Here is a 20,529-nt window from a genome sequence, read left to right as displayed (position 1 = left end):
GACTCGCAGCTCCTTGAGAAGATGGTATCTGATTTGGGGTTTTGTGGAGATTTTGTTATTTCATGTATTTTGGATGAGAATGGAAAATTTCCATGGAAAGAGGGATTTTTTTCATACCTGAACATGCACATATTTAGCAGTATTTTTAAGTTGGTTTAGATGCCATCTTTGCAACCAGCCCTGCTACTAGCTTTGACCGTCTCTCTAGGCCTTGACCCACTAAGGTCAAGGGGAAAGCTCAATTTACTTTACTTACTGGATTTTAGGCCACAGTCCCTACCAAGTAGTTTAAGATACATTGAGTTAGTTGTTCCCTATATTGCTCCACCCCATGAGATCAAGAGTCACATTTCTCTTGAGTTTTGATTTGTACTTACATTGTCTTGAACTGTCCTAACTTACGGTTTGCACTGTGTACAGTGCAGTGGAGCTTGAGGTCATGGGCCATGCCTGATACTTTTCAGCACACTGTTAATATGAGTAATAATGATAATTGTAACTGTTATATGACTGTTGGCCTTGTCAATGAGAACCATTGTCAATGACCAACTGCTTCTCATTCACTGGCCAGTAACTGTTTCCAATTATTTTGTGTTCTGCGTTGTGTAGCCCTGGTGCAGATTACGGCTGGCATATGCCAGAAGGAAAGAAGGTTTTCACTCCTTCTCCCCTCTACGTTTACAGCACTGTGACAAGTCCAAAACAGAGGCTCTGGAGGATGATGAGATAGAGGAATTTTACAAGATACTGACAGAGAGGAAAGAAATAGACAAGATATTCCAAAAGTACTCAGATGCAGAAGGGTTTATGTCCTGCCAGAACCTGGTGAGGTTCCTCTATGAGACACAGCAAGAAGAAGATGCTGTTGTTGCTGCTCCTGCCTTAATTCAGAGATACGAGCCTAATGAAAGAGGTAGGTTGGAAACCCTATCTGGTTTGGTTCAAAATCTTGCTTTTGTGATGAACTATGAATTGTTTTGCTGCTGTTTTCCTCTGCAGCCACGTGTGTCATTTTCTTCTCACAGCTGCTTCTAAAACACCAGTCTTCTAGAGGAACATTAGCAACTGTAAGAGAGGAGGGCACAAAAGAGCCTGGGAAATACTTGTCTTCGATTTTGACTTGGGTACACTGAGCTTCTGGAGAGGGGTTGATATAGAGTTGGGTAGGAGGTGATGAAATTCCTGAGGGAAAGGGTCTGATGGTTTATTCAAATGCCAAGACCTCGTGTGGCTTTGCAAGGTTAAGAATATAGCAGTATTTCTGTTCTCAAGAGGCAGGAATGGAGGCAGATGTTTTTGAATGTGGACACCTGAAAAGCTATCGGGTGATATCTGAGTAAAGGGCCAAGAAGGTGACAGCTGTTTAGGAGAGCAATCACAGAAATGTCTTCTGATCAGAAATTAAGTGAGTCCCCAGTCTGGAGTACCTTGGAGGACATGTTCAAGAAATTAACACCGGATCATAGGTTTTGCACTGTCTGGGTATACCTTCAGGAGAAGCACAGTGCTTTGTGGATGTCAGACTTGGGGATTAGACTGAGATCTAGCTCAGACCTTCAAGATGGGAAGAGCTCAATTTCTCCACAAAGTTGGGTAATTTTGCATTTACTCTTTGCAAATCATGTATTTATCAGATAATCTAGACACGATTTATCTGGCTATGTTTAGACATCTGACAACTTTTCTTTATTGGCATGGAGGAAGCTTGAAGTGCTCAAACAGAGATTTTTTATACTGTAGGTCTCTAGAGAGGTGAGGTAAGGGCTGTCTTTGACACTAAAGGTGTTATCAAGGACAGTAAATGTCATGAAAAGCCATGCTTATAAAGGAGTTTTAAAAGAGTGTTCAGGCAGACGAAGCTGTCATCAGTGTCTGAACAGCATCAATATCTTTACTCTTAGCTGAATGCCTAGGGAGCACATTTTGCCTTTGTGATTCTCTGGAGAGCAGTAGGCATCATGGTGAGGATGGTGGCACCACTGGGTGGTATCGGATTTTCAGTAGGGTTTTCTGTCTATTTATCTGGCAGCCAAGAGGGGTAACGCCATGACCAAAGATGGTTTTCTGATGTACCTGCTGTCCGATGATGGGAATATATTCAACTCCTCCCACCGTAAAGTTTACCAGGACATGACTCAACCTCTCAGTCACTACTTGGTGTCATCCTCGCACAATACCTATCTCATGGAAGACCAGCTCACAGGTCCAAGCAGCACAGAAGCCTATATCAGGTAAAGATTGTGTATTTGTGTGTGTGTATTTGTGTGTCTGAATAGTTGATCCCTCTCTCATAGAAGACATAGGGTGCATCTATATTGTAAGGTACAAGAGGACTGAGAAGCTATCACCCACCCTGAGACCAGGTAATGTGGGTTGTCCCATGTTCACATCACGGTAAGCTGTTTCTAAGCCCGGTTGTCTATGCCCTGCTTTTCAAAGCACTTTGACGAGGGTCTCTGCTGGGCCCCATGTGGTGTACACCTGGCTGTTAGATGTATAATTACTACATTTAGGTGTAGTTTAAAATGTCTACAATCATGTGGGAACCACCTTGCATTGCTTATGCTATGTCTTGTATTTTTATCAAGTGAGACAATGTTTCCTTATAAGCAAACCAATGACTTCAGTTCTGACTTTAGTGCTTCTCTGATTCTCAGGGAACAATGGCTGTCTAGAATCACAAGCTCAAAAGAGAAGGGAGTGAAATATGTCACAAGTTGCCTTTCAGTAGCTGCTTGAATTCCTCTTACAGGATCTTAAAATTACAAAATTATATTTTGCTTGAAAAGAAACCCTGAGAAACCCCATGATTCTGGCACAGGTTGCCCAGTGAAGCTGTGGCTGCCCCATCCCTGGCAGCGTCCCAGGCCAGGCTGGACAGGGCTTTGAGCAACCTGGTCTAGTGGAAGATGTCCCTGCCTGTGGCAGGGGCTTGGAACTGGAGGAGCTTTGAGGTCTACCACAACCCAAATTGTTCTGTGATTCTTACTGCAATAAGTTAAAAGGAGTTGTGTTAACTGAAACTTGTAGGGAGTAACTGTAAAAAAGACAGGATCATCTCTTAGACAGGTAAGTCTGTACAAGGGGAACCTACACTGGAAAGTATATTAAAATGAAAATACAGATATATAGAGGCAAGAGTTTCAAGTAGAAATTCAGTCTGTAGACTCAGTTTGGGAAACTGGCCTTCAGCAGTCTCCCCAGTTGTGGCAGAGTTCACACAGCTCCCTCCCTGACAGCTCTGAGGATTCATCTCTCATGTCTTATTAGACCTAGATGAAGAAGTCACATCATCCAGGCTTCTTGACTAGCTTCTAAGGCTGAATGTCTTACTGTCTTTCTTCCAATGCAGCACTCTTGATTTTCTTCTCTTCACAATCTTTGGGAAAAGTTTTGGGGCACAGTTATGACTGGCCTTTCTCATCTGGCACTCACTATGTCTTCTTTGGATAATTCTTACCTTGGACTTACATTACCTCCTCTCTCAGATCCCACTACGCTTTCCTTGCTCAACCTTGAGCTCTCTTTGCTGACTCTGAGCTCTCCTGGTCTCATCCTTTTGCCATCTGTTTTCCTGTTTTTCCAAGCTCCTCTTTTCTTCCTTGCTTCCTAAAATTCCTGTCAGCCTTCCCAGGCAATACCCGTGCCTGATGCACCCTCATGAGATGGAGCAAAAGGTTTAGAACCCAACCAGATCCCTTCTTTGTTTCCAGAGCCCTCACTAAAGGCTGCCGCTGTGTGGAACTGGATTGCTGGGATGGCCCTAACTCAGAGCCTGTCATTTATCATGGCTACACTCTCACCTCCAAGATCCTCTTCAGCGATGTCATTAAGGCCATCAAGAACTATGCTTTCAAAGTAAGGATGAGGCACCACCTAAGATTTCTCATATTGCACAGTCCAAGACTGGTAGCGGGTCTCTGCCCTCCCAACAGAGAACATAAGCCATGAAGACTTTACCTTAGCTTTTCTCATGGGTACGAGATGTGTCCTTCTGAGTGGGCATTCATCTGCTTTCTGCAGAGGTCCATTTTGGGGAGTTGCAGAGCACTATATCCAAGGACGAGTTTGAATCTATACCAGCACAGCTGCATCCTGGACCTCAGTGCACCAAAAATAATGCCCAATATCTTGAGCATCCTTGGTGGGAAGTGCAAACAAGCCCATGACTTGTGTAGTTTTGGTGTCTCAGGGTCTGCTGTTAGTTTAGAGGAACCCATGTGCATGTGTTTTGGAGGGACTGATGCGAAAGTCTGCTTCTATTCTGTTTTAAAAGGAATGAGCAAGTCTGGAATCTTGTATGGCAGTTCTGGGCCAGCAGCCTTTAAAAATACCTTGGGTCTGTCCAGACTCACTGGGCTTTCTGCTATTTTCCTTGAGTGCACTCGTTACTAGTATCAGTTTTCCTTTGGGGCTATAAAGCAGTGACAATGCCAATAACTTCAGCACACAAAATGACCAGGAGGGACCACAGGGAGCCAGGTCAGGCCTATTCACAAATGGAAGGAGGATTCATGTCACCTAAGGATTTGAGAAACCCCAGTGATTTCAAACCCTCCCTTCCCAGTCCTTCCTCTGAGGTAGGAAGGTGCTCAGACCCACAGTGCAAGTGGAGAATGGAGGCACAGGGAGCCTCATTAAACTGCCCCAGCAAGTCTGTGGGAGGCATCCTGACCCAGCCTGGTGCCCTGTCATTGGGTCATCATCTCCAGAAGGTACCAGCAGTAGCTACTGCACAGGTTGTCCATTTTTGACAAATGCTCATTTTAATAGAATGCTAGACCTTACAGTTGTCCCACTCACTTGCAGAGAAAGCAGCACTGGGGTTTATATCTGTTTCACTGGTGAAATTGCAGAGTTCACTGATGATGTAATTTGCTATCTTACTGTAGACCTCACCATACCCTGTCATCATCTCCCTGGAGAACCACTGCAGTGTCGACCAGCAGAAGGTGATGGCTCAGCACATGACGACAATTCTGCAGGACATGCTCTTGGTTGCCCCAGTAGATGGAAACAAATCCCAGTTCCCCTCCCCAGAGGTAAACAAGGATACTCTAGCACTTTCTGTTTTCTGAGGGTGGAACAAGGAAGAGGCCTGTCTTCTTGCTAGGTGCCAGGTAGTGGGCAATATACCTGAGGACTGGTGGGAACTGCATTTGCTGAGGAGCAGAGATTGTCTGTGGGCAACTGTGGAATAAGGAATATCTAGAAGTAGCCTGTGCACATCAACCACAAAATGCCTGGTTGCTCTTTGTTTATTGTCTAAGGTCTCAGAGGAGATATTCCTGCAGCACTGAGGATGTTCCTGGTTCCTTTACCAAGAATGTGCTTCATCCCATGAGGAGGTTGCTTTTCTGGCATTTCCCAGAGGAGCTGAATCCTGAGAGTCTGTCTTGTGTCTTCTCCCCACAACCCAAAGCTGAATATGACCTTCTTCAGGCTAATCCTCTGAAGCACTGTTAGGTTGCTGCATGTACAGAGAACATTAGCACCACAAGGAGTAACTACAAGGTGTCTCTGTGGTTTTAATCCAGCAAGACTGGATACTACCCATACAGGTAGCCTAAATCTATATATCATGAAGTGTTCTCCCACTTAGAATGGCCTGGTGGGGTGGTGGGGATGAAGATGTCCATGGAGAACAAGGGGAGGCAGAAGGCTGCATAGAGATGGCCCCTTTGATTCCCATGAATCAGGGCAGCCACGAAGCTGGGAGCTGGGCTTGGACGCTGCACGCAAAGAAGGTATACAGCCCTTAACAGTGGACCACCACTATGAAGTCATTAGCTGACTATTAGAAAAAAATTGGAAATGGAATGTTGATGTGAAAAAAAGGTTTCCAAAACAGAAGCCAAAATGAAATGTTAATCTCTTCACCCTTTGGGTTTGTGTTTTCTTTCTCTCTTAAGCACTTTGGAGAAAGGGGTTTCTGTGTGGATAGCTGAAGTTCCTTTTAAATTGGATTTCTTTGCTAAAGAAATCATTTGCCAAAAATTGGATGAGCATGCCTAGCCAGAGCTGGAAGGAGTTTGTGGGTGGGATAAAGCCGGCAGTCATCAGGGGAGAAGAGAGGAAAATGATCCACCCAAAATATCTTCTGTATTTGTTCATCCTCTCTCTCCCTGATTCTCTTTTCCCTTTTGTTTGGGATTGTCATGCGTCGCTTGATACAATGCCTAGCACACAGGGAAGCTGATCTGGGTTGGTCCCTGGGCACCAGTACAATAAATTAGGATGAATCATAACTTCTAGTGCTGCTGCTTCAGCAAGACCTTTGCACTGACACAGACAAGGTGACTACATTTAAGAAGTGACTCTCCCAGGGTGAGAATACACCCAGCATGGAGGCAGGTCTCTGCAGGCTGTTAGCAAGTTGGAAAAATCAGTCTTCAGTGTCACCTCCTGGATTATTATTTATCCTTAGTGCAGGATCAGGAAGGCTGCTGGTGGCTTTTCAGAACACTACCTTGTGACCAGGGGAATGAAACAAAGAAAGGAGAAACACCATGGAAAGAAATGTGTGATGTGTGAACCCCAGCTTCCCAAAGATGTTTTTCCCATTCCTGCGCTTGTCTCCTCTCCTGCCAAGATGGACATGTGGCCCCAGCTTGAACAAAACAGCCCAGATCTACCTTAGTGAATGGTTTGGGCTTATATGCTCCATTGGAGGGACTGATCTCTTTAGTTTAAAGGGAGAAAAATTGCCAACGCAACAAAACTTGTCCTTTTCCTTCTGCTACTTTTCTTCTGCCTTCCTGCTGTGTGAACTAGGAGAGTGCAAAGAGCTGAATTGCTGCTTTTTTTTGTGAAAAATACATTGAAGCTGAAACATTAAGGGGGAAAAAAAAGCCAAACTAGAAGCCTCTTGGATTTTCCACTTCCTTGTGAAGCTGACATGGGGAAGCCTGGGACAATGTAGTGTTTTTTATATTAAAAAAAAGTTGGGATCTGTCTGAGGCTGAAAGGCTGTAAATAAAAACAGGCAAAGCATTGCTTGCCACAGATTGTGTTATCAAGGCAGTGTCAGTAGTTAAAGGAAGATCGACACAGTTTGGATTGATGCTAATGATTCATGCCACAGCCCAGGGCACCACATTATTGGGCTCCAGTCAGGAACAGTGTTGGGCTACACAGAGCATCTAAATATCTCCCTCAAGCTGCTGTCTTTAGATCCCAGTAGTAAATTAAAGGCTTGTAGGATGAACTGCTAAAAGCCACATGAAAGCTCCAGGCAGTGTCAGGGAAGAACTGATCCATCTCTGCTGCTGATTGCTTGGTGCAGGTCTTTCTACCCTATCCCTGATCTGGAGATTACAGGGGTCTGACAGGGCTAATTCCACCTGTCCCTGCATTCTAGCTAGAAATGCTGCAAAGACCAGCCCTGGAACAAGACTAAAACAGTTTCTGACATTGCATGCAACTATTCAGCATATCAGGCATATCTGGAAAGTCCTACAGATTTTTGTTCCTAGGCTTCCTTGTTTACAACAGTGGCTTTGGGTTTAACAGACCTGCCTTGGTAGGTGACCCTTAGGGATATGAGCCTGCGTAGTTGGGAGTGCGGTGGCAGGAGCCTCTGCCACCCCTTAACTCCACTGTCCCACCAGCTCTCCCATCCATTGCTGTGTCCAGTGTCCCCATTCAACATCACTTTGAGCCATGCAGCTCAGAAACCAATTCCAGTATAGCAGTGGTAATGCAGGGATCAGCACAATGGAGCACTGATGAGCTGAGTTGTCTTTTGCCTCAGGCTAGAAACAATATCACATGTAGGGGAACCAAGAGAGATGGAACAAGTGCATATGTGTGTTTGTGTCTGCCTGCACCAGCTTATTTAAAATCTTGTTAAAGAAGACAAGCACTCAAATTTATGACTTTGCTTCCTAGCACTCATATTAAATGAAAGAAGACTGGGACTGGCAGCTTCTGCAGGGTGAATTCAGTGCAATGCAACTATAGAATAGCAGGAAATGGAGATGAAAATATTTTATTTTGAAGTGAATTTCACCCCTCATTGTATACCAATAAGCTAATGCATCTCTTCTGGAGTTAGGTGGCACATGGACTGCTCTGCTTTGTAGGCTTGGTAGGAGTTATCTGCACAGGGGATACTAAACCTCTGCAGCACTGAGGATCCACTGCTGGGAGCCCTGGTATGGGGTGTGATGAGGAGACAAGCTGGAGGCTGTGTTGCTGTACCTTCACTGCTGATGTATTCAGCCATGTAGGATGGTCTGTGCTGGAAATTACACCTCCCACTTGATGGGTATGCTGTGGAGAAGCTGGGGAGAACATGGAGAAGCTTAAAAGAGGGTAGTATCCCTTCTGGTAATTAAGAATCAAGCAATCTGCCGCAAATACCTTGTCTCTAGTTCTTTACTCTTGAGCTGTGAGATAAGGCAGTAGCACTTATTATGGGATGCTAGAAAGCAGAGGCAGATAATGTATTACATAGCAGGATGATATCTGCAGCCTATGAAGGACAAGGTCCCCCGTGCAATCCCTCTGGTCTTGTCCATTCGGATTGTTGACTGGAGCCTCAAAACTCACACAGAACTGGATTTCACCTTCTTCCAGTAGGTGTTGTAGAAGAACAGTGAAGAGCTGGATGTTGAGGCAGGAGGGTGGGAAGAGACATGAACAGCAGACTGACCTGAGACTCTAAAGATGAGCCGACTCATTTCCCAGCCACGGATGTGAAGAGCTGTGAGTGTCACAGCTCTGCCTGGAAGAGAGCTGGGAGGATGGAGGATTGTCTGGGTATGGGCAGAAGGATACTGCTATGCTCTGAATGCTCCTTTGGGCCTTTTATTCCCAGTAACTAACTGGTGCATTCCTTCCAGCTGCCTTTGTGTAGCTTTTGAGTGACAGGGAAAGCACCCCAGCGTAAGCAGGTCATTTGTGCTAGCTGAATTAAAATGCTCTTGGCTGATTCCTCAGGTACCAGTTTCAAATTTCAGCTTGCACCAAGCTTTATCCAGAGCTTTGGGGTGGTGAGGAGTTGGGCTGGTCTCTGTAAAGATGTGATGCAATTTGCTTGCACCCACAAAAGGGGAATTGTGTTCTTTGAAAATGCCTGTGCTGCTTTATAAAAGTTTCTTGGTTTTCCACAGCCCTGTCATTTGAGAATGGTGGGGTTTGTTGCTTTTGCTGTTGTGGAAAGTGCAAGTAGAGGGTGTTGCAGAGAAAAGTGGAACATGCTACACAGACCGAGGGCTATATTTGCTAATTCTGAGATTGCTTCTTTCTGGAGTACTAGCACCCTTCAAAGCCAGGACTACTAAACGCATCCAGGTGGCAACAAGTCTCTCACTTGACCTCACTGGAGGCTGCAGGGTTGAGGTGTGTGCCTGATTTTAATGCATAATCCTCTCACTTAGAGATTGCACCCAGACAGTCACCATTCTCTCAGCACTCCCCCCTGCTGCCAACATTACTGCTGCATCATTTGGGTTCAGTCAGCCCTCTCCAGGCTTCAGCCTTCCACAGTTAGGTCTTGCACAAGAGATACATCTCTGGTATGGTGGTCTGTGAGCAACCGTGCACTGCTGGTGTGTTTCTACACCTGAGGATTTTTTGTGGACTTTGAAAGAGGCTGGTGAGAATTGACTCAGCACAACAAATATGCTCCTTGGATTGGCTCAGCAGCCAGCTGTGTTATGTTGGCCCATGCTGCTGCTTGTGATTAGTGCTGTACCATGGTAGCAGTCACAGGAGAAGCGCTTTTCAGAAAAGGAGGTATCTTTGGGAAGGGTCTGGAAACTCTTCTTTAGGCTGTCAGCAACTTAGGGTGCTGACAAGATCCTTTACATATTAAAATCCCATGTCCGCTTGGCAGAATACCTCTCCCCCCATTAAAATACCTAGTGGAGCAGAGGGCTGCACTGCTTCAGTCTCTGTGTGGCTGTCATCATTTCCAAGTTGTGCCTATGTTTATAACCATACATTGCAGAGGCTGGGGTAGATTAAAATTCAGGGCCACACAGAGGGGCAGAACAGTGCCATGAATAGCTCCCATGAGCCCTGACCTCCAGGCTTGGCCTTGTTTGCTGAGCCACATTCAGTTTTGAAAATAGTATATTTTTACTGCCTCTAAACAGCACAACAATTGTAGTTTTCTAGTTGAGGGGAGGGTCATCTCTGTATCAGGAGGGAATCAGTAGGCTATCTGGCGTCTTCAAACTCATGGCTTGTGGTCTCAGAGGCTGGCCAGGGGCAGGGCAAGAACTCTGGAAATAGAGACTTATATTTACCTGTGTAACCACCAGTGACTGATGCAACTCCAGAAAGCCCTGGAGTTGCAGCTGAGGAGCTGTTATACCCTTGCTCCTTCAGGGTGAGCTAGCACCTTTTCTAATCACCGGCTATTTTGTACACTTTTCCTTGTGCAGCAGTTAAAAGGGAAGATCCTTGTGAAAGGCAAGAAGCTGAGTAGACACGAGGACCCTGCTGGAACAAATGGGAACAACAACCTGGAGGCAGAGGATGTCTCTGATGAAGATGAAGCAGCTGAAATAGAAGATGAATCTGTAAAGACTGAGATACAGCAGAAGGGGAAGGTAAGTAAAAGAATTAACTGAGTCCTGAAAAGGGGCAGACCTGGAAAGACAGAAAAGCTACGAACAAGATCTTTGCCAATTGCAATGGCTCTGAAACTCTGCATCAGGAAATCCTGTTTTGTTAGCCTGTCCCGTGACTCATGCTGGGAAACAACTTTATAGGTGGATTTTGTACCATGCCTAAAACAAAACAAAAAAAACTCACCCAAAAACCAAACAAAACAAAACAATTGAAATATACTTTTAATATGTCCCCTGCTAAGACAGTTTTCAGTGTGGTTTTGACCACTTGGCTGGGGATATGAAAGGGTAAATTGCTGAAATAGCTGGAGCTAAGAATCCTGGTCCTTGCTCACCTTAATGATCTCTGTCCCAAGAATAAGCAGAGATCTTGCAGAGCCAGCCAAGCATGAAGGTTGGCTTCTTTCCTTAAAATGTGGCTGGAGGACCTGGCAGCTGGGACGGCCCATGTAGCATTTCTGGAAGCAGTGGAAGGGCACATATTCAGTCTATCTCTGTCTGAGTTCCAGAAATCTGTTTGTCGTGGGAGCATTATGACTTTGTTTGTTATCAGAGACTAGTGCTTTTCTAGCCACATTTTGGGACATAGCTGCACCCTCACAGGCCATGTGTTTCTGAACAGGAGGAAGGAGGGAAGGGAGAGCTATGGATCTATGGGGAAGGGTGGTCTGTTTCCAAAGAAATTGGAATTACCATTTTGGGAAGAAAATTCTGGCCTTTACACCAGTATTTTACTCCCTCATGTGTGGACACTCATTTTTCCAGACTGTAGGTCACTCAACCAGGTTCATAGGAGATGTAAATACATTCAATCCCACAGACAGCAAAGCTGATTGACACTGCCTCTGGATCTGGTCTGATCTATGCTTCCCTTTGCTGATTTGCTCGCTCTTTGAGGATCTTACTTCTTTCCCTGAACTGTAGTCAACAATGTGTATAATTTTGACGTCTGTCATTTTTTTTTCTGGCCTCTAATGGGAGCTGGTGGCTAACACTTCACTCTTGCACCAATGAATGTGGCTGTGGAGTAGGAGGCATCAAAGCATTGTAAGGGATTCCTAGTTCAAGGGAGAAAAAGCCCAAGCTCTGTGGAGGCAAAAACGTCCTTCACTTTCCCTTATTTCCAGGTTTGCATGCTTGGGACCAGGACAGTAGGGAAAACTCATTGCTAAGACTCTGTTGTAAAGTTTAACAAGTGGAGACGGCCATTGATGCTGAAATACAAGTGGTCACGCAGAGAGCAGCAGAAAGGGTATCCCACCACCAAGGAGAGAATCCAGATGGAGAGCATCATGCAACAAAGGTGCTAGAACAGCAAAGCATCTGTTGTGTGAAATCCTCTCTTAGCTCTCCACTACAGACTAATTGGGTTGGTTGCTACTGTGTTTGTAGCCCTAATCACTTGTGAGTTGTGATAATCAAGCTGAAATACTCATTCATATAATAATACGCAAATAAATGCAGAAGGAAGCATGGCCCAGATGAAATATTCTTGGTAGTCACACTTGGGAAATAAAGACACTTGGACAGGCCAAGATGGGCCTGAGAGGAAGTGATACTCTGAGAGGCAGGATTAGAACTCCATGCAGGGCAAGGCATATGGCAAGGGCAGCCTGCCCCTTTTCCACCCTCTTTTTGCATAGGGGTGCACTGAATATTGATAGTATGTACCCTTTTCACATGAAGATGGTGGAGAAGAGAAGCTTCAGGCATCCTAGACAAAACATGATTATTATTTTTGAGTATGACTGCAGAAACTCTTGCTCTCCTGCTTTTAGAGTGACACCTTGAAGCTGGCCAAGGAACTGTCAGATACAGTTGTCTACTGCAAGAGTGTCCATTTCAATGGCTTTGAGGACCCCAGCCATCCTCGGGCTTTCTATGAGATGTCATCGTTCACGGAGAGCAAAGCTCTGAAATTAGCCCAGGAGTCTGGTATGTATGTTCTGCCCTGGCAAAAGGCCATCCTCTGTCCCAGTCCCCCATAAAGGAACAGTGGTTAAGCACAAGGAAAAGCAAACCTGAAAGACAAGGGTTATGATCTCTTTGGTTATGCATGCCACTGACAAAGTGGGAATAACTTAATATCATAAAGGCTGTTACCAAGAAGAGCATTTTATACAGGTAGTTCACATTTGGCTAAACTCACTAGGCAGAGGAGCAGTATATATAAAGCAGCAACAATTTAGCTGGTGAACGAAGTTGCTAAGCCACTGTCCATCGTATTTGAAAAATCATGGCAGTCAGGTGAAGTTCCCAACGACTGGAAAAAGGGAAATATAACCCCCATTTTCAAGAAGGGGAAAATGGATGACCTGGGGAATTACAGACCAGTCAGTCTCACCTTTGTGCCTGACAAAATCTTGGAGCAGGTTCTCCTGGAAGGCATGCTAAGGCACATGAAAAACAACAAGGTGCTTGGTGACAGCCAGCATGGCTTCACTGAGGGGAAATCCTGCCTGACCAATTTGGTGGCCTTCTATGATGGGGATACAGAACTGATGGACAGGGGTAGAGCAGTTGATGTCATCTACCTGGACTTGTGTAAAGCGTTCGACACTGTCCCACACAACATCCTTGTCTCTAAATTGGAGAGACATCAATTTGATGGATGGACCACTTGGTGGATAAAGAACTGGCTGGATGGCCATACACAAAGAGTTGTGGTAAATGGCTCAATGTCCGGCTGGAGACCAGTAACGAGTGGTGTCCCTCAGGGGTTGGTGTTGGGACCGGTCTTGTTCAACATCTTCATCACTGACATGGACAGTGGGATTGGGTGTGCCCTCAGCAAGTTTGCCGATGACACCAAGCTGTGTGGTTCGGTTGATACGCTGGAGGGAAGGAATGCCATCCAGAGGGACCTTGACACACTTGTGAGGTGGGCTGATGCCAACCTCATGAAGTTTAACCATGCCAAGTGCAAGGTCCTACACCTGGGTTGGAGCAATCCCAGGCACAGCTACAGGTTGGGCAGAGAAGAGATTCAGAGCAGCCCTGCAGAGAAGGACTGGGGGTTGTTGGTTGATGAGAAAATGAACATGAGCCAGCTTCAGTGTGCGCTCACAGCCCAGAAAGCCAACTGTGTCCTGGGCTGCATCAAAAGGAGCGTGAGCAGCAGGTCGAAGGAGGTGATCCTGCCCCTCTACTCTGCTCTTGTGAGACCTCACCTGGGAGTATTGTGTGCAGTTCTGGTGTCCTCAGCATAAAAAGGACATGGAACTGTTGGAACAAGTCCAGAGGAGGGCCACAAGGATGATCATGGGACTGGAGCACCTCCTGTATGAAGACAGGCTGAAAAAGTTGGGGCTGTTCAGCCTGGAGAAGGCTGCATGGAGACCTCATAGCAGCCTTCCAGTATCTGAATGGGGCCTATAGGGAAGATGGGGATGGACTATTCATTAGGGACGGATTATTCATTAGGGACTGTAGCGACAGGACAAGGGGTAATGGGTTAAAACTTAAACAGGGGCAGTTTAGATTGGATATAAGGAAGAAGTTCATGCTGTAAGGGTGATGAGGCACTGGAATGGGTTGCCCAGGGAGGCTGTGAATGCTCCATCCTTGGCGGTGTTCAAGGCCAGGTTGGGCAGAGCCTTGGGTGAGGTGGTTTAGTGTGAGGTGTCCCAGCCCATGGCAGGGGGGATGGAACTAGATGATCTTAAGGTCCCTTCCAACCCTAACTATTCTATGATTCTATGATTCTATAACAAGAGGAGACAAAATTAGCTGCCTTCACTAAAAGAGCCATTTTCTTCTATTTTTTTCCATAGCAACCAGTTTTATTCATCACAATGTCAGGCACCTGAGCCGGATCTACCCTGCAGGCTGGAGGACAGATTCTTCCAACTACAACCCCATTGACTTGTGGAACGTCGGCTGCCAGATCGGTGGGTGCAAGTGGGATGCCAGAGAGGGTCACCCAGGCTGGCTCACCCATGGCCTGGCTATGGAGGGGCTTCAATTGATGTAGAAGTGTGATCTCAAGCCCTTTGCAGGCAGAGAGGCTCAGTGGTCACTGGGAGAGGTCAGCCCTTCAGCCAATGCTCAATGACTTTTCATAGACCATTTTCTGGCCCACCTCAAAACTGTTAGGAGAGCCTTTTCTGTATATCTATTTTGGTCACAGCTTCTGTACTTCTACACAAAGAGTTCAAACATGAAGAACTCTGTGGTCTAACCAACAGAGGCATCAATGTCCCTCAGGATGGCAAATGAAAATAAGCATATCTGGGCTGGAAAGGAGGTTTTATAATGAGGCTAAGTATCCAGAGAAACAATCTGAGAAGGATTTCCTGGCTTCACTGCAGGAGATAACCCCTTTAGCACAGAAATAAATAGGTTTATCTAAAACATGCAGTTGCTCAACCAGGTGACATAAATTCAATATAGGACACTTTTTGATCCTGTTGAAGGCAGGAGGACAAATGAGATGGCTGTAATGGCTCCTCCTGCCTCTAACGTCTCTGCAAGAAGTCCTCTGTGGTAGCAGGCTGTGAGGGTCAGAGTTTATCACTGTTCTTTGAAGTGTGGAAAAGCAAATATTTATGTCCATGAAGTGCAATTTCATGTGAACAGAATTAGTATAAAAAGATTACCATTGATTTATCTGAAAGTGACTGTATTTATCTATTCATGTTGCAGTTGCCCTAAATTTCCAGACAGCAGGCACAGAAATGGATGTCTATCAGGGTCGATTCCAGGACAATGGGTTTTCTGGGTACGTCTTAAAGCCGGAATTCCTCCGGGATGAGCAAACCAAATTCAATCCAAAATCCATCACAGAAGGAACATGGGGGACAAAGAAGAAACTTCTGCTTAAAGTAAGAATAGAAGTTGGAAACTGTCTCAGTAGCATCCACCTTCGGGGGGGGGGGGGGCATGTAGGTTATACCTTCTCCTTCTCCTGGCCAGCTGTATCCCAGCCCTACTAATTTCCCACTACTGGGTTTCTGCTTCAGTCCTGCATGGGCTTTCATCCTCAGAGACTTACATATTTAATGTTTGGCGATAGGAGAGGTTAATGACAATATTCACTGTCATTACACAAACATAAGGCAGACATGCACTCAACAGTCACCACTCTTGTTTACAAGTATCATCTAACCGCTGTGGGGACAGTTAGAAAATTGCATCTCTTAGCCAGCTGGCTGGGCTGGAGCAGTGTTGCTAAGGTGCTTTGGCTCATGACAACTTCATCTGAAGGATGTCACTCACTCTGAAAGATCAGCAACAGCGTGTTGCAGCAGGTCCTGCACTCCTGGAGAAGGGAGTGGGCCAGGGAGCCCCCTCTCCTAATGATGACCTGACCTCCTCCTCTGTTTCTTCCACAGATCATCTCTGGTCAGCAGCTGCCCAAGGTGAACAAAAGCAAAAACTCCATCGTTGATCCTAAGGTAACAATAGAGATCCACGGTGTCCAGCAGGATAACAACAAGAAACAGACCAAGGTCATTGAAAACAATGGTAAGGGGTTTTGTTCCATGCAGTGCTCCCATGGGGCAGTAAACCTTTTATTTTATGTAGCAAAGTGTTCCTTGCCAAGACTACTGCCCTGTGGCCAGGCTTGCTCAGGTGCACCCAAGCCTCCCCACACTAGGCAGTGTCACAAACTCACAAAAGATGCTAACTCAAGTTGCTCGGAGCATTGCCCAGGTGAATTTTGAGTATCTGAAAGGATGGGGGTTCCTCAGACTGTCTGGGCTTTCTCAAGTGATCCCGTCTTTGACCGACCTCATGATAAAATAAGATATCCCTATGCTTAAGCAGGAATTTCGCTGTTGCAATTTGTGCTTATTATGCATTAAGCTTTTGCTGTACATCTGTAAAAGCATGGCTCTATCTTCTCTGTAAGGGAGTAGTGGAAGATGGCAATAATAACCTTAGCCTTGAAAACTTGACATCTTCTCTGAACAAAAGGAGAGCATTTCCTTTAACTCAGAGCCCCCTCACAAGGCAGGGACACTGCATCTGCTCATTCTTTTGCCCAAAGTGGCACAAATTAACACACATCACAGCAATATTACAGGTGAGGGATGAAAGCCATAAGCTCACACCTCCAAGGAGCCAGCCTTACCCACCGCTGACCTCAGAGATCTCACAGACATTGCACTTCCCTGTAGGCCATTTGTCCTCACTCAAACATGGTGGGGATTTCTCTCTGTGCAGTGAATACTGGGGCCTTCTGAGTTTGCAGAGGGCAAGTTCAGCTCTCTCCTGGGAGAGCAGCGAGGCAGTAGGGGTCTGAGAAATCAGTCATTACCCTCCTGCTAACAAACACACAGGTACACACACACACTGCTGTTCCGCGTGGAGTAAGAGCCAAGTGCTAGAAAGCCAATGCATATTTTCCTCCCTGCTAACAATGTTTCCCTTTTCCTCTTTCCTGTTTGAGTAAATCTGGCCTGGCTCCTAAAGCTCATGGCCATTTCCGTTACCTATAATGATTTTTATAATGCCTCGAGTGAAAGCTGCGTAGGGAATGTTTCAGACCTGCCAGGCCTGTTCCATAGGGCTGCTCAGCACACCCTGCCCCACGGCCAGTCCCTGGTTGGCTGCAGTGATACTGGGGTGATGCTGGAGGGAGTGTTGCTCAATGGAAAGTGAATCAAACAATGAAAACATTAGTGTTGGAAAGGGGCAGCTGCAGTGAGGGGGTTGTGTTTCATGGGCTGAGGTTTCAGATATGTGACCATGCTTCAGCAGTTCACCTGGTTTGATGTTCTATGGTTGGACTTAGTCTTAAGGGTCTTTTCCAACCTAAATGATTCCATGATTCTATGATTCTGTGTTAGTGGGACCAGAGAAGGGTCTATGGTCATAGATCAGGTCATAGCAGAGCAGCTGTGGAACTCGAGAAGCTGTGGAAACCTGCTGGCTCAGCAGCTCTAAGCATCCCATCAAAGCTCTGAGTTGAAAATCCTCCCTAGAGGATCAGTACAGTGAAACTACTGTCCTAGGGCTGATGCCTTTCCCTTGACTTTCATGATTTCTGCTCCCATGGAATCAGCAACACTGTTTTTTCCCCAAAGATGAAGGGGGTAAGGAGCAGATGTGTGTTTTCTGAACAGTCCAGTTAATTTAATCATATGAAAGTCCAAATAAATTGCACCAGCGTAGGTATTTTGCTATGGGACTGTCCACAGGCCCATCTCAGCATCTTCAGGGCCAGCTGAAAGATCCCTGCTTCCTGCAGAATCAACTACAAATCCTCTAAGAACAGCTGACATTTTGCTGTTCTTGGGCTGATGCCAGGAGGGTTTCAAACAGGGTGTCCTCTCCTGTTTGTTTCTGGGGAGTGGTTTATGGACACTACAGAGAGCACCCACTGTGACCTGGAGAGAGAGCATTGAGCTTGTTCTTCAACTCCCACCTGATGCGACAGTCTCTGGTATTGTTTGCTTTGTGAGTCTGGACCGCAAGATCCTTATCCATAACAGAAGTAGGGCTCATCTGGCTGTCTCAGTCACTGCCCTTACACAAGGAGACATAAAACATTTTGTCCATAGACTTGATGATGCTTTTGTAATCGTAAACCTTTCTTGCAGATAGGGAAACTGAGGCCCTGTGTAGTGACTGTTGGATGTACTCCAGCACTCAGTGAGGCTGTTACAACACGAAGGCACAGTTCTTCTTTCTGCTCTTCTCTGGTTTAGGGCTGCAAAAGTTTGCAGGTGGTCCAGTGGCAACCAGAGACATCCATATATCAGCCACTGAGAACATGTAGAGCAGAGCTGAGTTCACCTCCCTCCTGCTTCTCATTGCCTTCTGGGACTGTGATGCTGAGGTCTGCAGTGAGTAGCCTAAGCTAAGATTTATTAATACCAGGTAGGAAATCAGTATCAGAGCTGGGAACAATGCTCTCAGCCCCTGCCATGACCTTTGGCTTCAGTCAGGCAAAGTCTCCATCCATTTGCAAGCATCTCTGGCTGCCATCCTTGCTTGTGAGCATCTCTTGCTTCTTTCCTTGTTTGTCAAAAGCTCTGACCATCATTCTTGTGTATATTGCCCAGGCTTTAACCCAAAATGGGATGAAGAGTTTACATTTGACATAGAGATCCCTGCACTTGCCCTGGTCCGGTTTGTGGTGGAAGACTTTGACATGTCGACCAAGAATGACTTCATTGGGCAGTACACCCTTCCCTTCACCAGTCTGAAGCAAGGTAAGGCCCTATTCCCTGTTCCTCACAACAGTGAGCCTTTGGGAAGCTCCAGTGTCCCAGAGGAGTGATCCACATCCATCACACCTCAGGTCAGAATAGGTCCCCTCTCTGGGATATGGGCAAAATGATGAACGGTTTATTGGGCAGCTGTTAACACTGTCTATGGGGAAGGGAGCCCCTTGTCACCAGTGGCGTTGCACACAGTACATCATTACCAACGCTCAGAGCCATGCCTCTCAGACCTACCTGTTCTGGGTGGTACTGAGAGCAAAATGCTCTGAGACAGAGGAGATGTTTTTGCAGAGTCTTGGCAAATGTTACCAAATATTTATCCAGCTGGACTAAAGGCCACTTTCCATCTGTCTCTCTGCTTCCAGGTTACCGCCACATCCATCTTCTAACTAAGAATGGAGACCCGTACTCCTCCTCCACCCTTTTTGTGTACATCAATATTGAGGACTGTGATTAGCATCTCAGCTCTTTCACAGTGAACCTCCTTATTGATGTAGAAGGAATTCAGCATGTGAAGTCTGCCAATGTCAGGGTCCCATCAAATCCCCAGCACATTCTCTGGAGCAGCCCGTGGTGCTCCACAGGACCCCTGATGTGAGATAGCCATCAACCTTCTTCCTTCTGTATGCTGGAAACATACTGATGCTGCTGTTGAGATTAATCCTTTTGTACCTGTTTGACCAATCCAGCTGTGGTTTTAGTTCACTTAGTGTATGATTTTTTTAAATTTTGCTTTTAATGAGAGGATAGGAACTCCTTTTGAGCAAAATACAGCTCTTGGGTTGGGTTTGGTCAGACATCTGGACAAAGCATCTGTGCAAGAAAACACCCACCCTACCGCTGACATCGGTGGCCAGATGCCAGGTGACTTCTTGCAGCTTCAGATGTCAGCTGTGTTTCACCGTATGAAGTCTTAAACGGGGACTCGATTCCCCTCTTTCCTGTTACAGATTTAAAAAGAGAGCTGCACTACAAAGCCCCACGTTACATAACTCTGCTTCCCTTTTGTATTATAATGAAAAATACATGAACACTACTCTGCCTGTGTGCCTGGCTCTCGGCCAGGGCTCTTTGCAATCACAGCCTCGCTCTGCTCCTCTGAAGGAGAAAGAAGCTGCCGAACTGCAGAATTCCCTCTAACCCAAAGCGAAACCCGCTCAAAGGGACCTCAGAGAATGTCTTTTGTCAGTGTCAGTAGAAATGTGCTCAACTGACCATAGGGCTTTTTTTGAAATGCAGTAGAACTTTCTTCGTTTGTGTTTTTATAGAAAAACATAAGTTTTTAACACAGAGGAAGTGGTGGTAGGAGCTGTTGTAAATGTTAGCCTGTCCCACCTGCACTGTAGAGGTAACCTAGCACAGACAGACAACAGTGTTTTGAACAGCAACAGAGTATTTATGGCAACAAGTGATTTTTCTTCAAGTACAAAGTTAAGGGAATATTGTTGAAATAAAATAATATATATTTTGAAGTGCCAACTATGTTACTAACAGTATGTTAGAATATTAAAAGTAAAACAATCTGGAAAAATCCAATTACTTGTCACTATTTGCCTTGTCTTAATTGAATGCAGCACACATGAAGTTGGAGACAAGACCTGCTTAAGTTTTTCAAGCTATCAGTCTTTCTGGGGTTTTCCATGCCCAGTGGTGGAGAGGACAGGCTGCTGTCAAAGAGGTTAATGTCCCTTTAAATCTATTCCATTTCCCACTTATTTCTGAGTCCAGAATAGCCTGGATTTCGTAGTTCTTGGGTCCACAGCAAAACTGGG

General features: G+C 45.7%; 1 protein-coding gene across 3 annotated transcripts in view; it reads left to right on the top strand.

Annotated features, from left to right (window-relative positions):
* The window catches only part of PLCD1 (phospholipase C delta 1), a 55,367-nt gene extending 35,074 nt beyond the window's left edge, over window positions 1-20,293 (top strand). For all 3 annotated transcript variants that reach the window (XM_062621368.1, XM_062621367.1, XM_062621369.1), the window contains 11 exons: window positions 685-913; window positions 2,030-2,231; window positions 3,714-3,858; window positions 4,893-5,042; window positions 10,395-10,562; window positions 12,362-12,518; window positions 14,357-14,473; window positions 15,228-15,406; window positions 15,917-16,049; window positions 18,596-18,745; window positions 19,123-20,293. In XM_062621368.1, the coding sequence (XP_062477352.1) occupies window positions 685-913; window positions 2,030-2,231; window positions 3,714-3,858; window positions 4,893-5,042; window positions 10,395-10,562; window positions 12,362-12,518; window positions 14,357-14,473; window positions 15,228-15,406; window positions 15,917-16,049; window positions 18,596-18,745; window positions 19,123-19,214 (1,722 nt within the window). In that variant the 3' untranslated portion in view covers window positions 19,215-20,293. The remainder of the gene's footprint in view (window positions 1-684; window positions 914-2,029; window positions 2,232-3,713; window positions 3,859-4,892; window positions 5,043-10,394; window positions 10,563-12,361; window positions 12,519-14,356; window positions 14,474-15,227; window positions 15,407-15,916; window positions 16,050-18,595; window positions 18,746-19,122) is intronic.
* The last annotated feature ends 236 nt before the right edge of the window (window positions 20,294-20,529 follow it).

This window comes from Pezoporus occidentalis, unplaced genomic scaffold, assembly GCF_034315485.1.
Source record: "Pezoporus occidentalis ecotype Australia unplaced genomic scaffold, CSIRO_AGI_Poc_V1 ctg23, whole genome shotgun sequence".
Classification (NCBI taxonomy): domain Eukaryota; kingdom Metazoa; phylum Chordata; class Aves; order Psittaciformes; family Psittacidae; genus Pezoporus; species Pezoporus occidentalis.
Note: the sequence above shows the minus strand (reverse complement) of the source record. Positions and strands in the feature narration are given on the sequence as shown.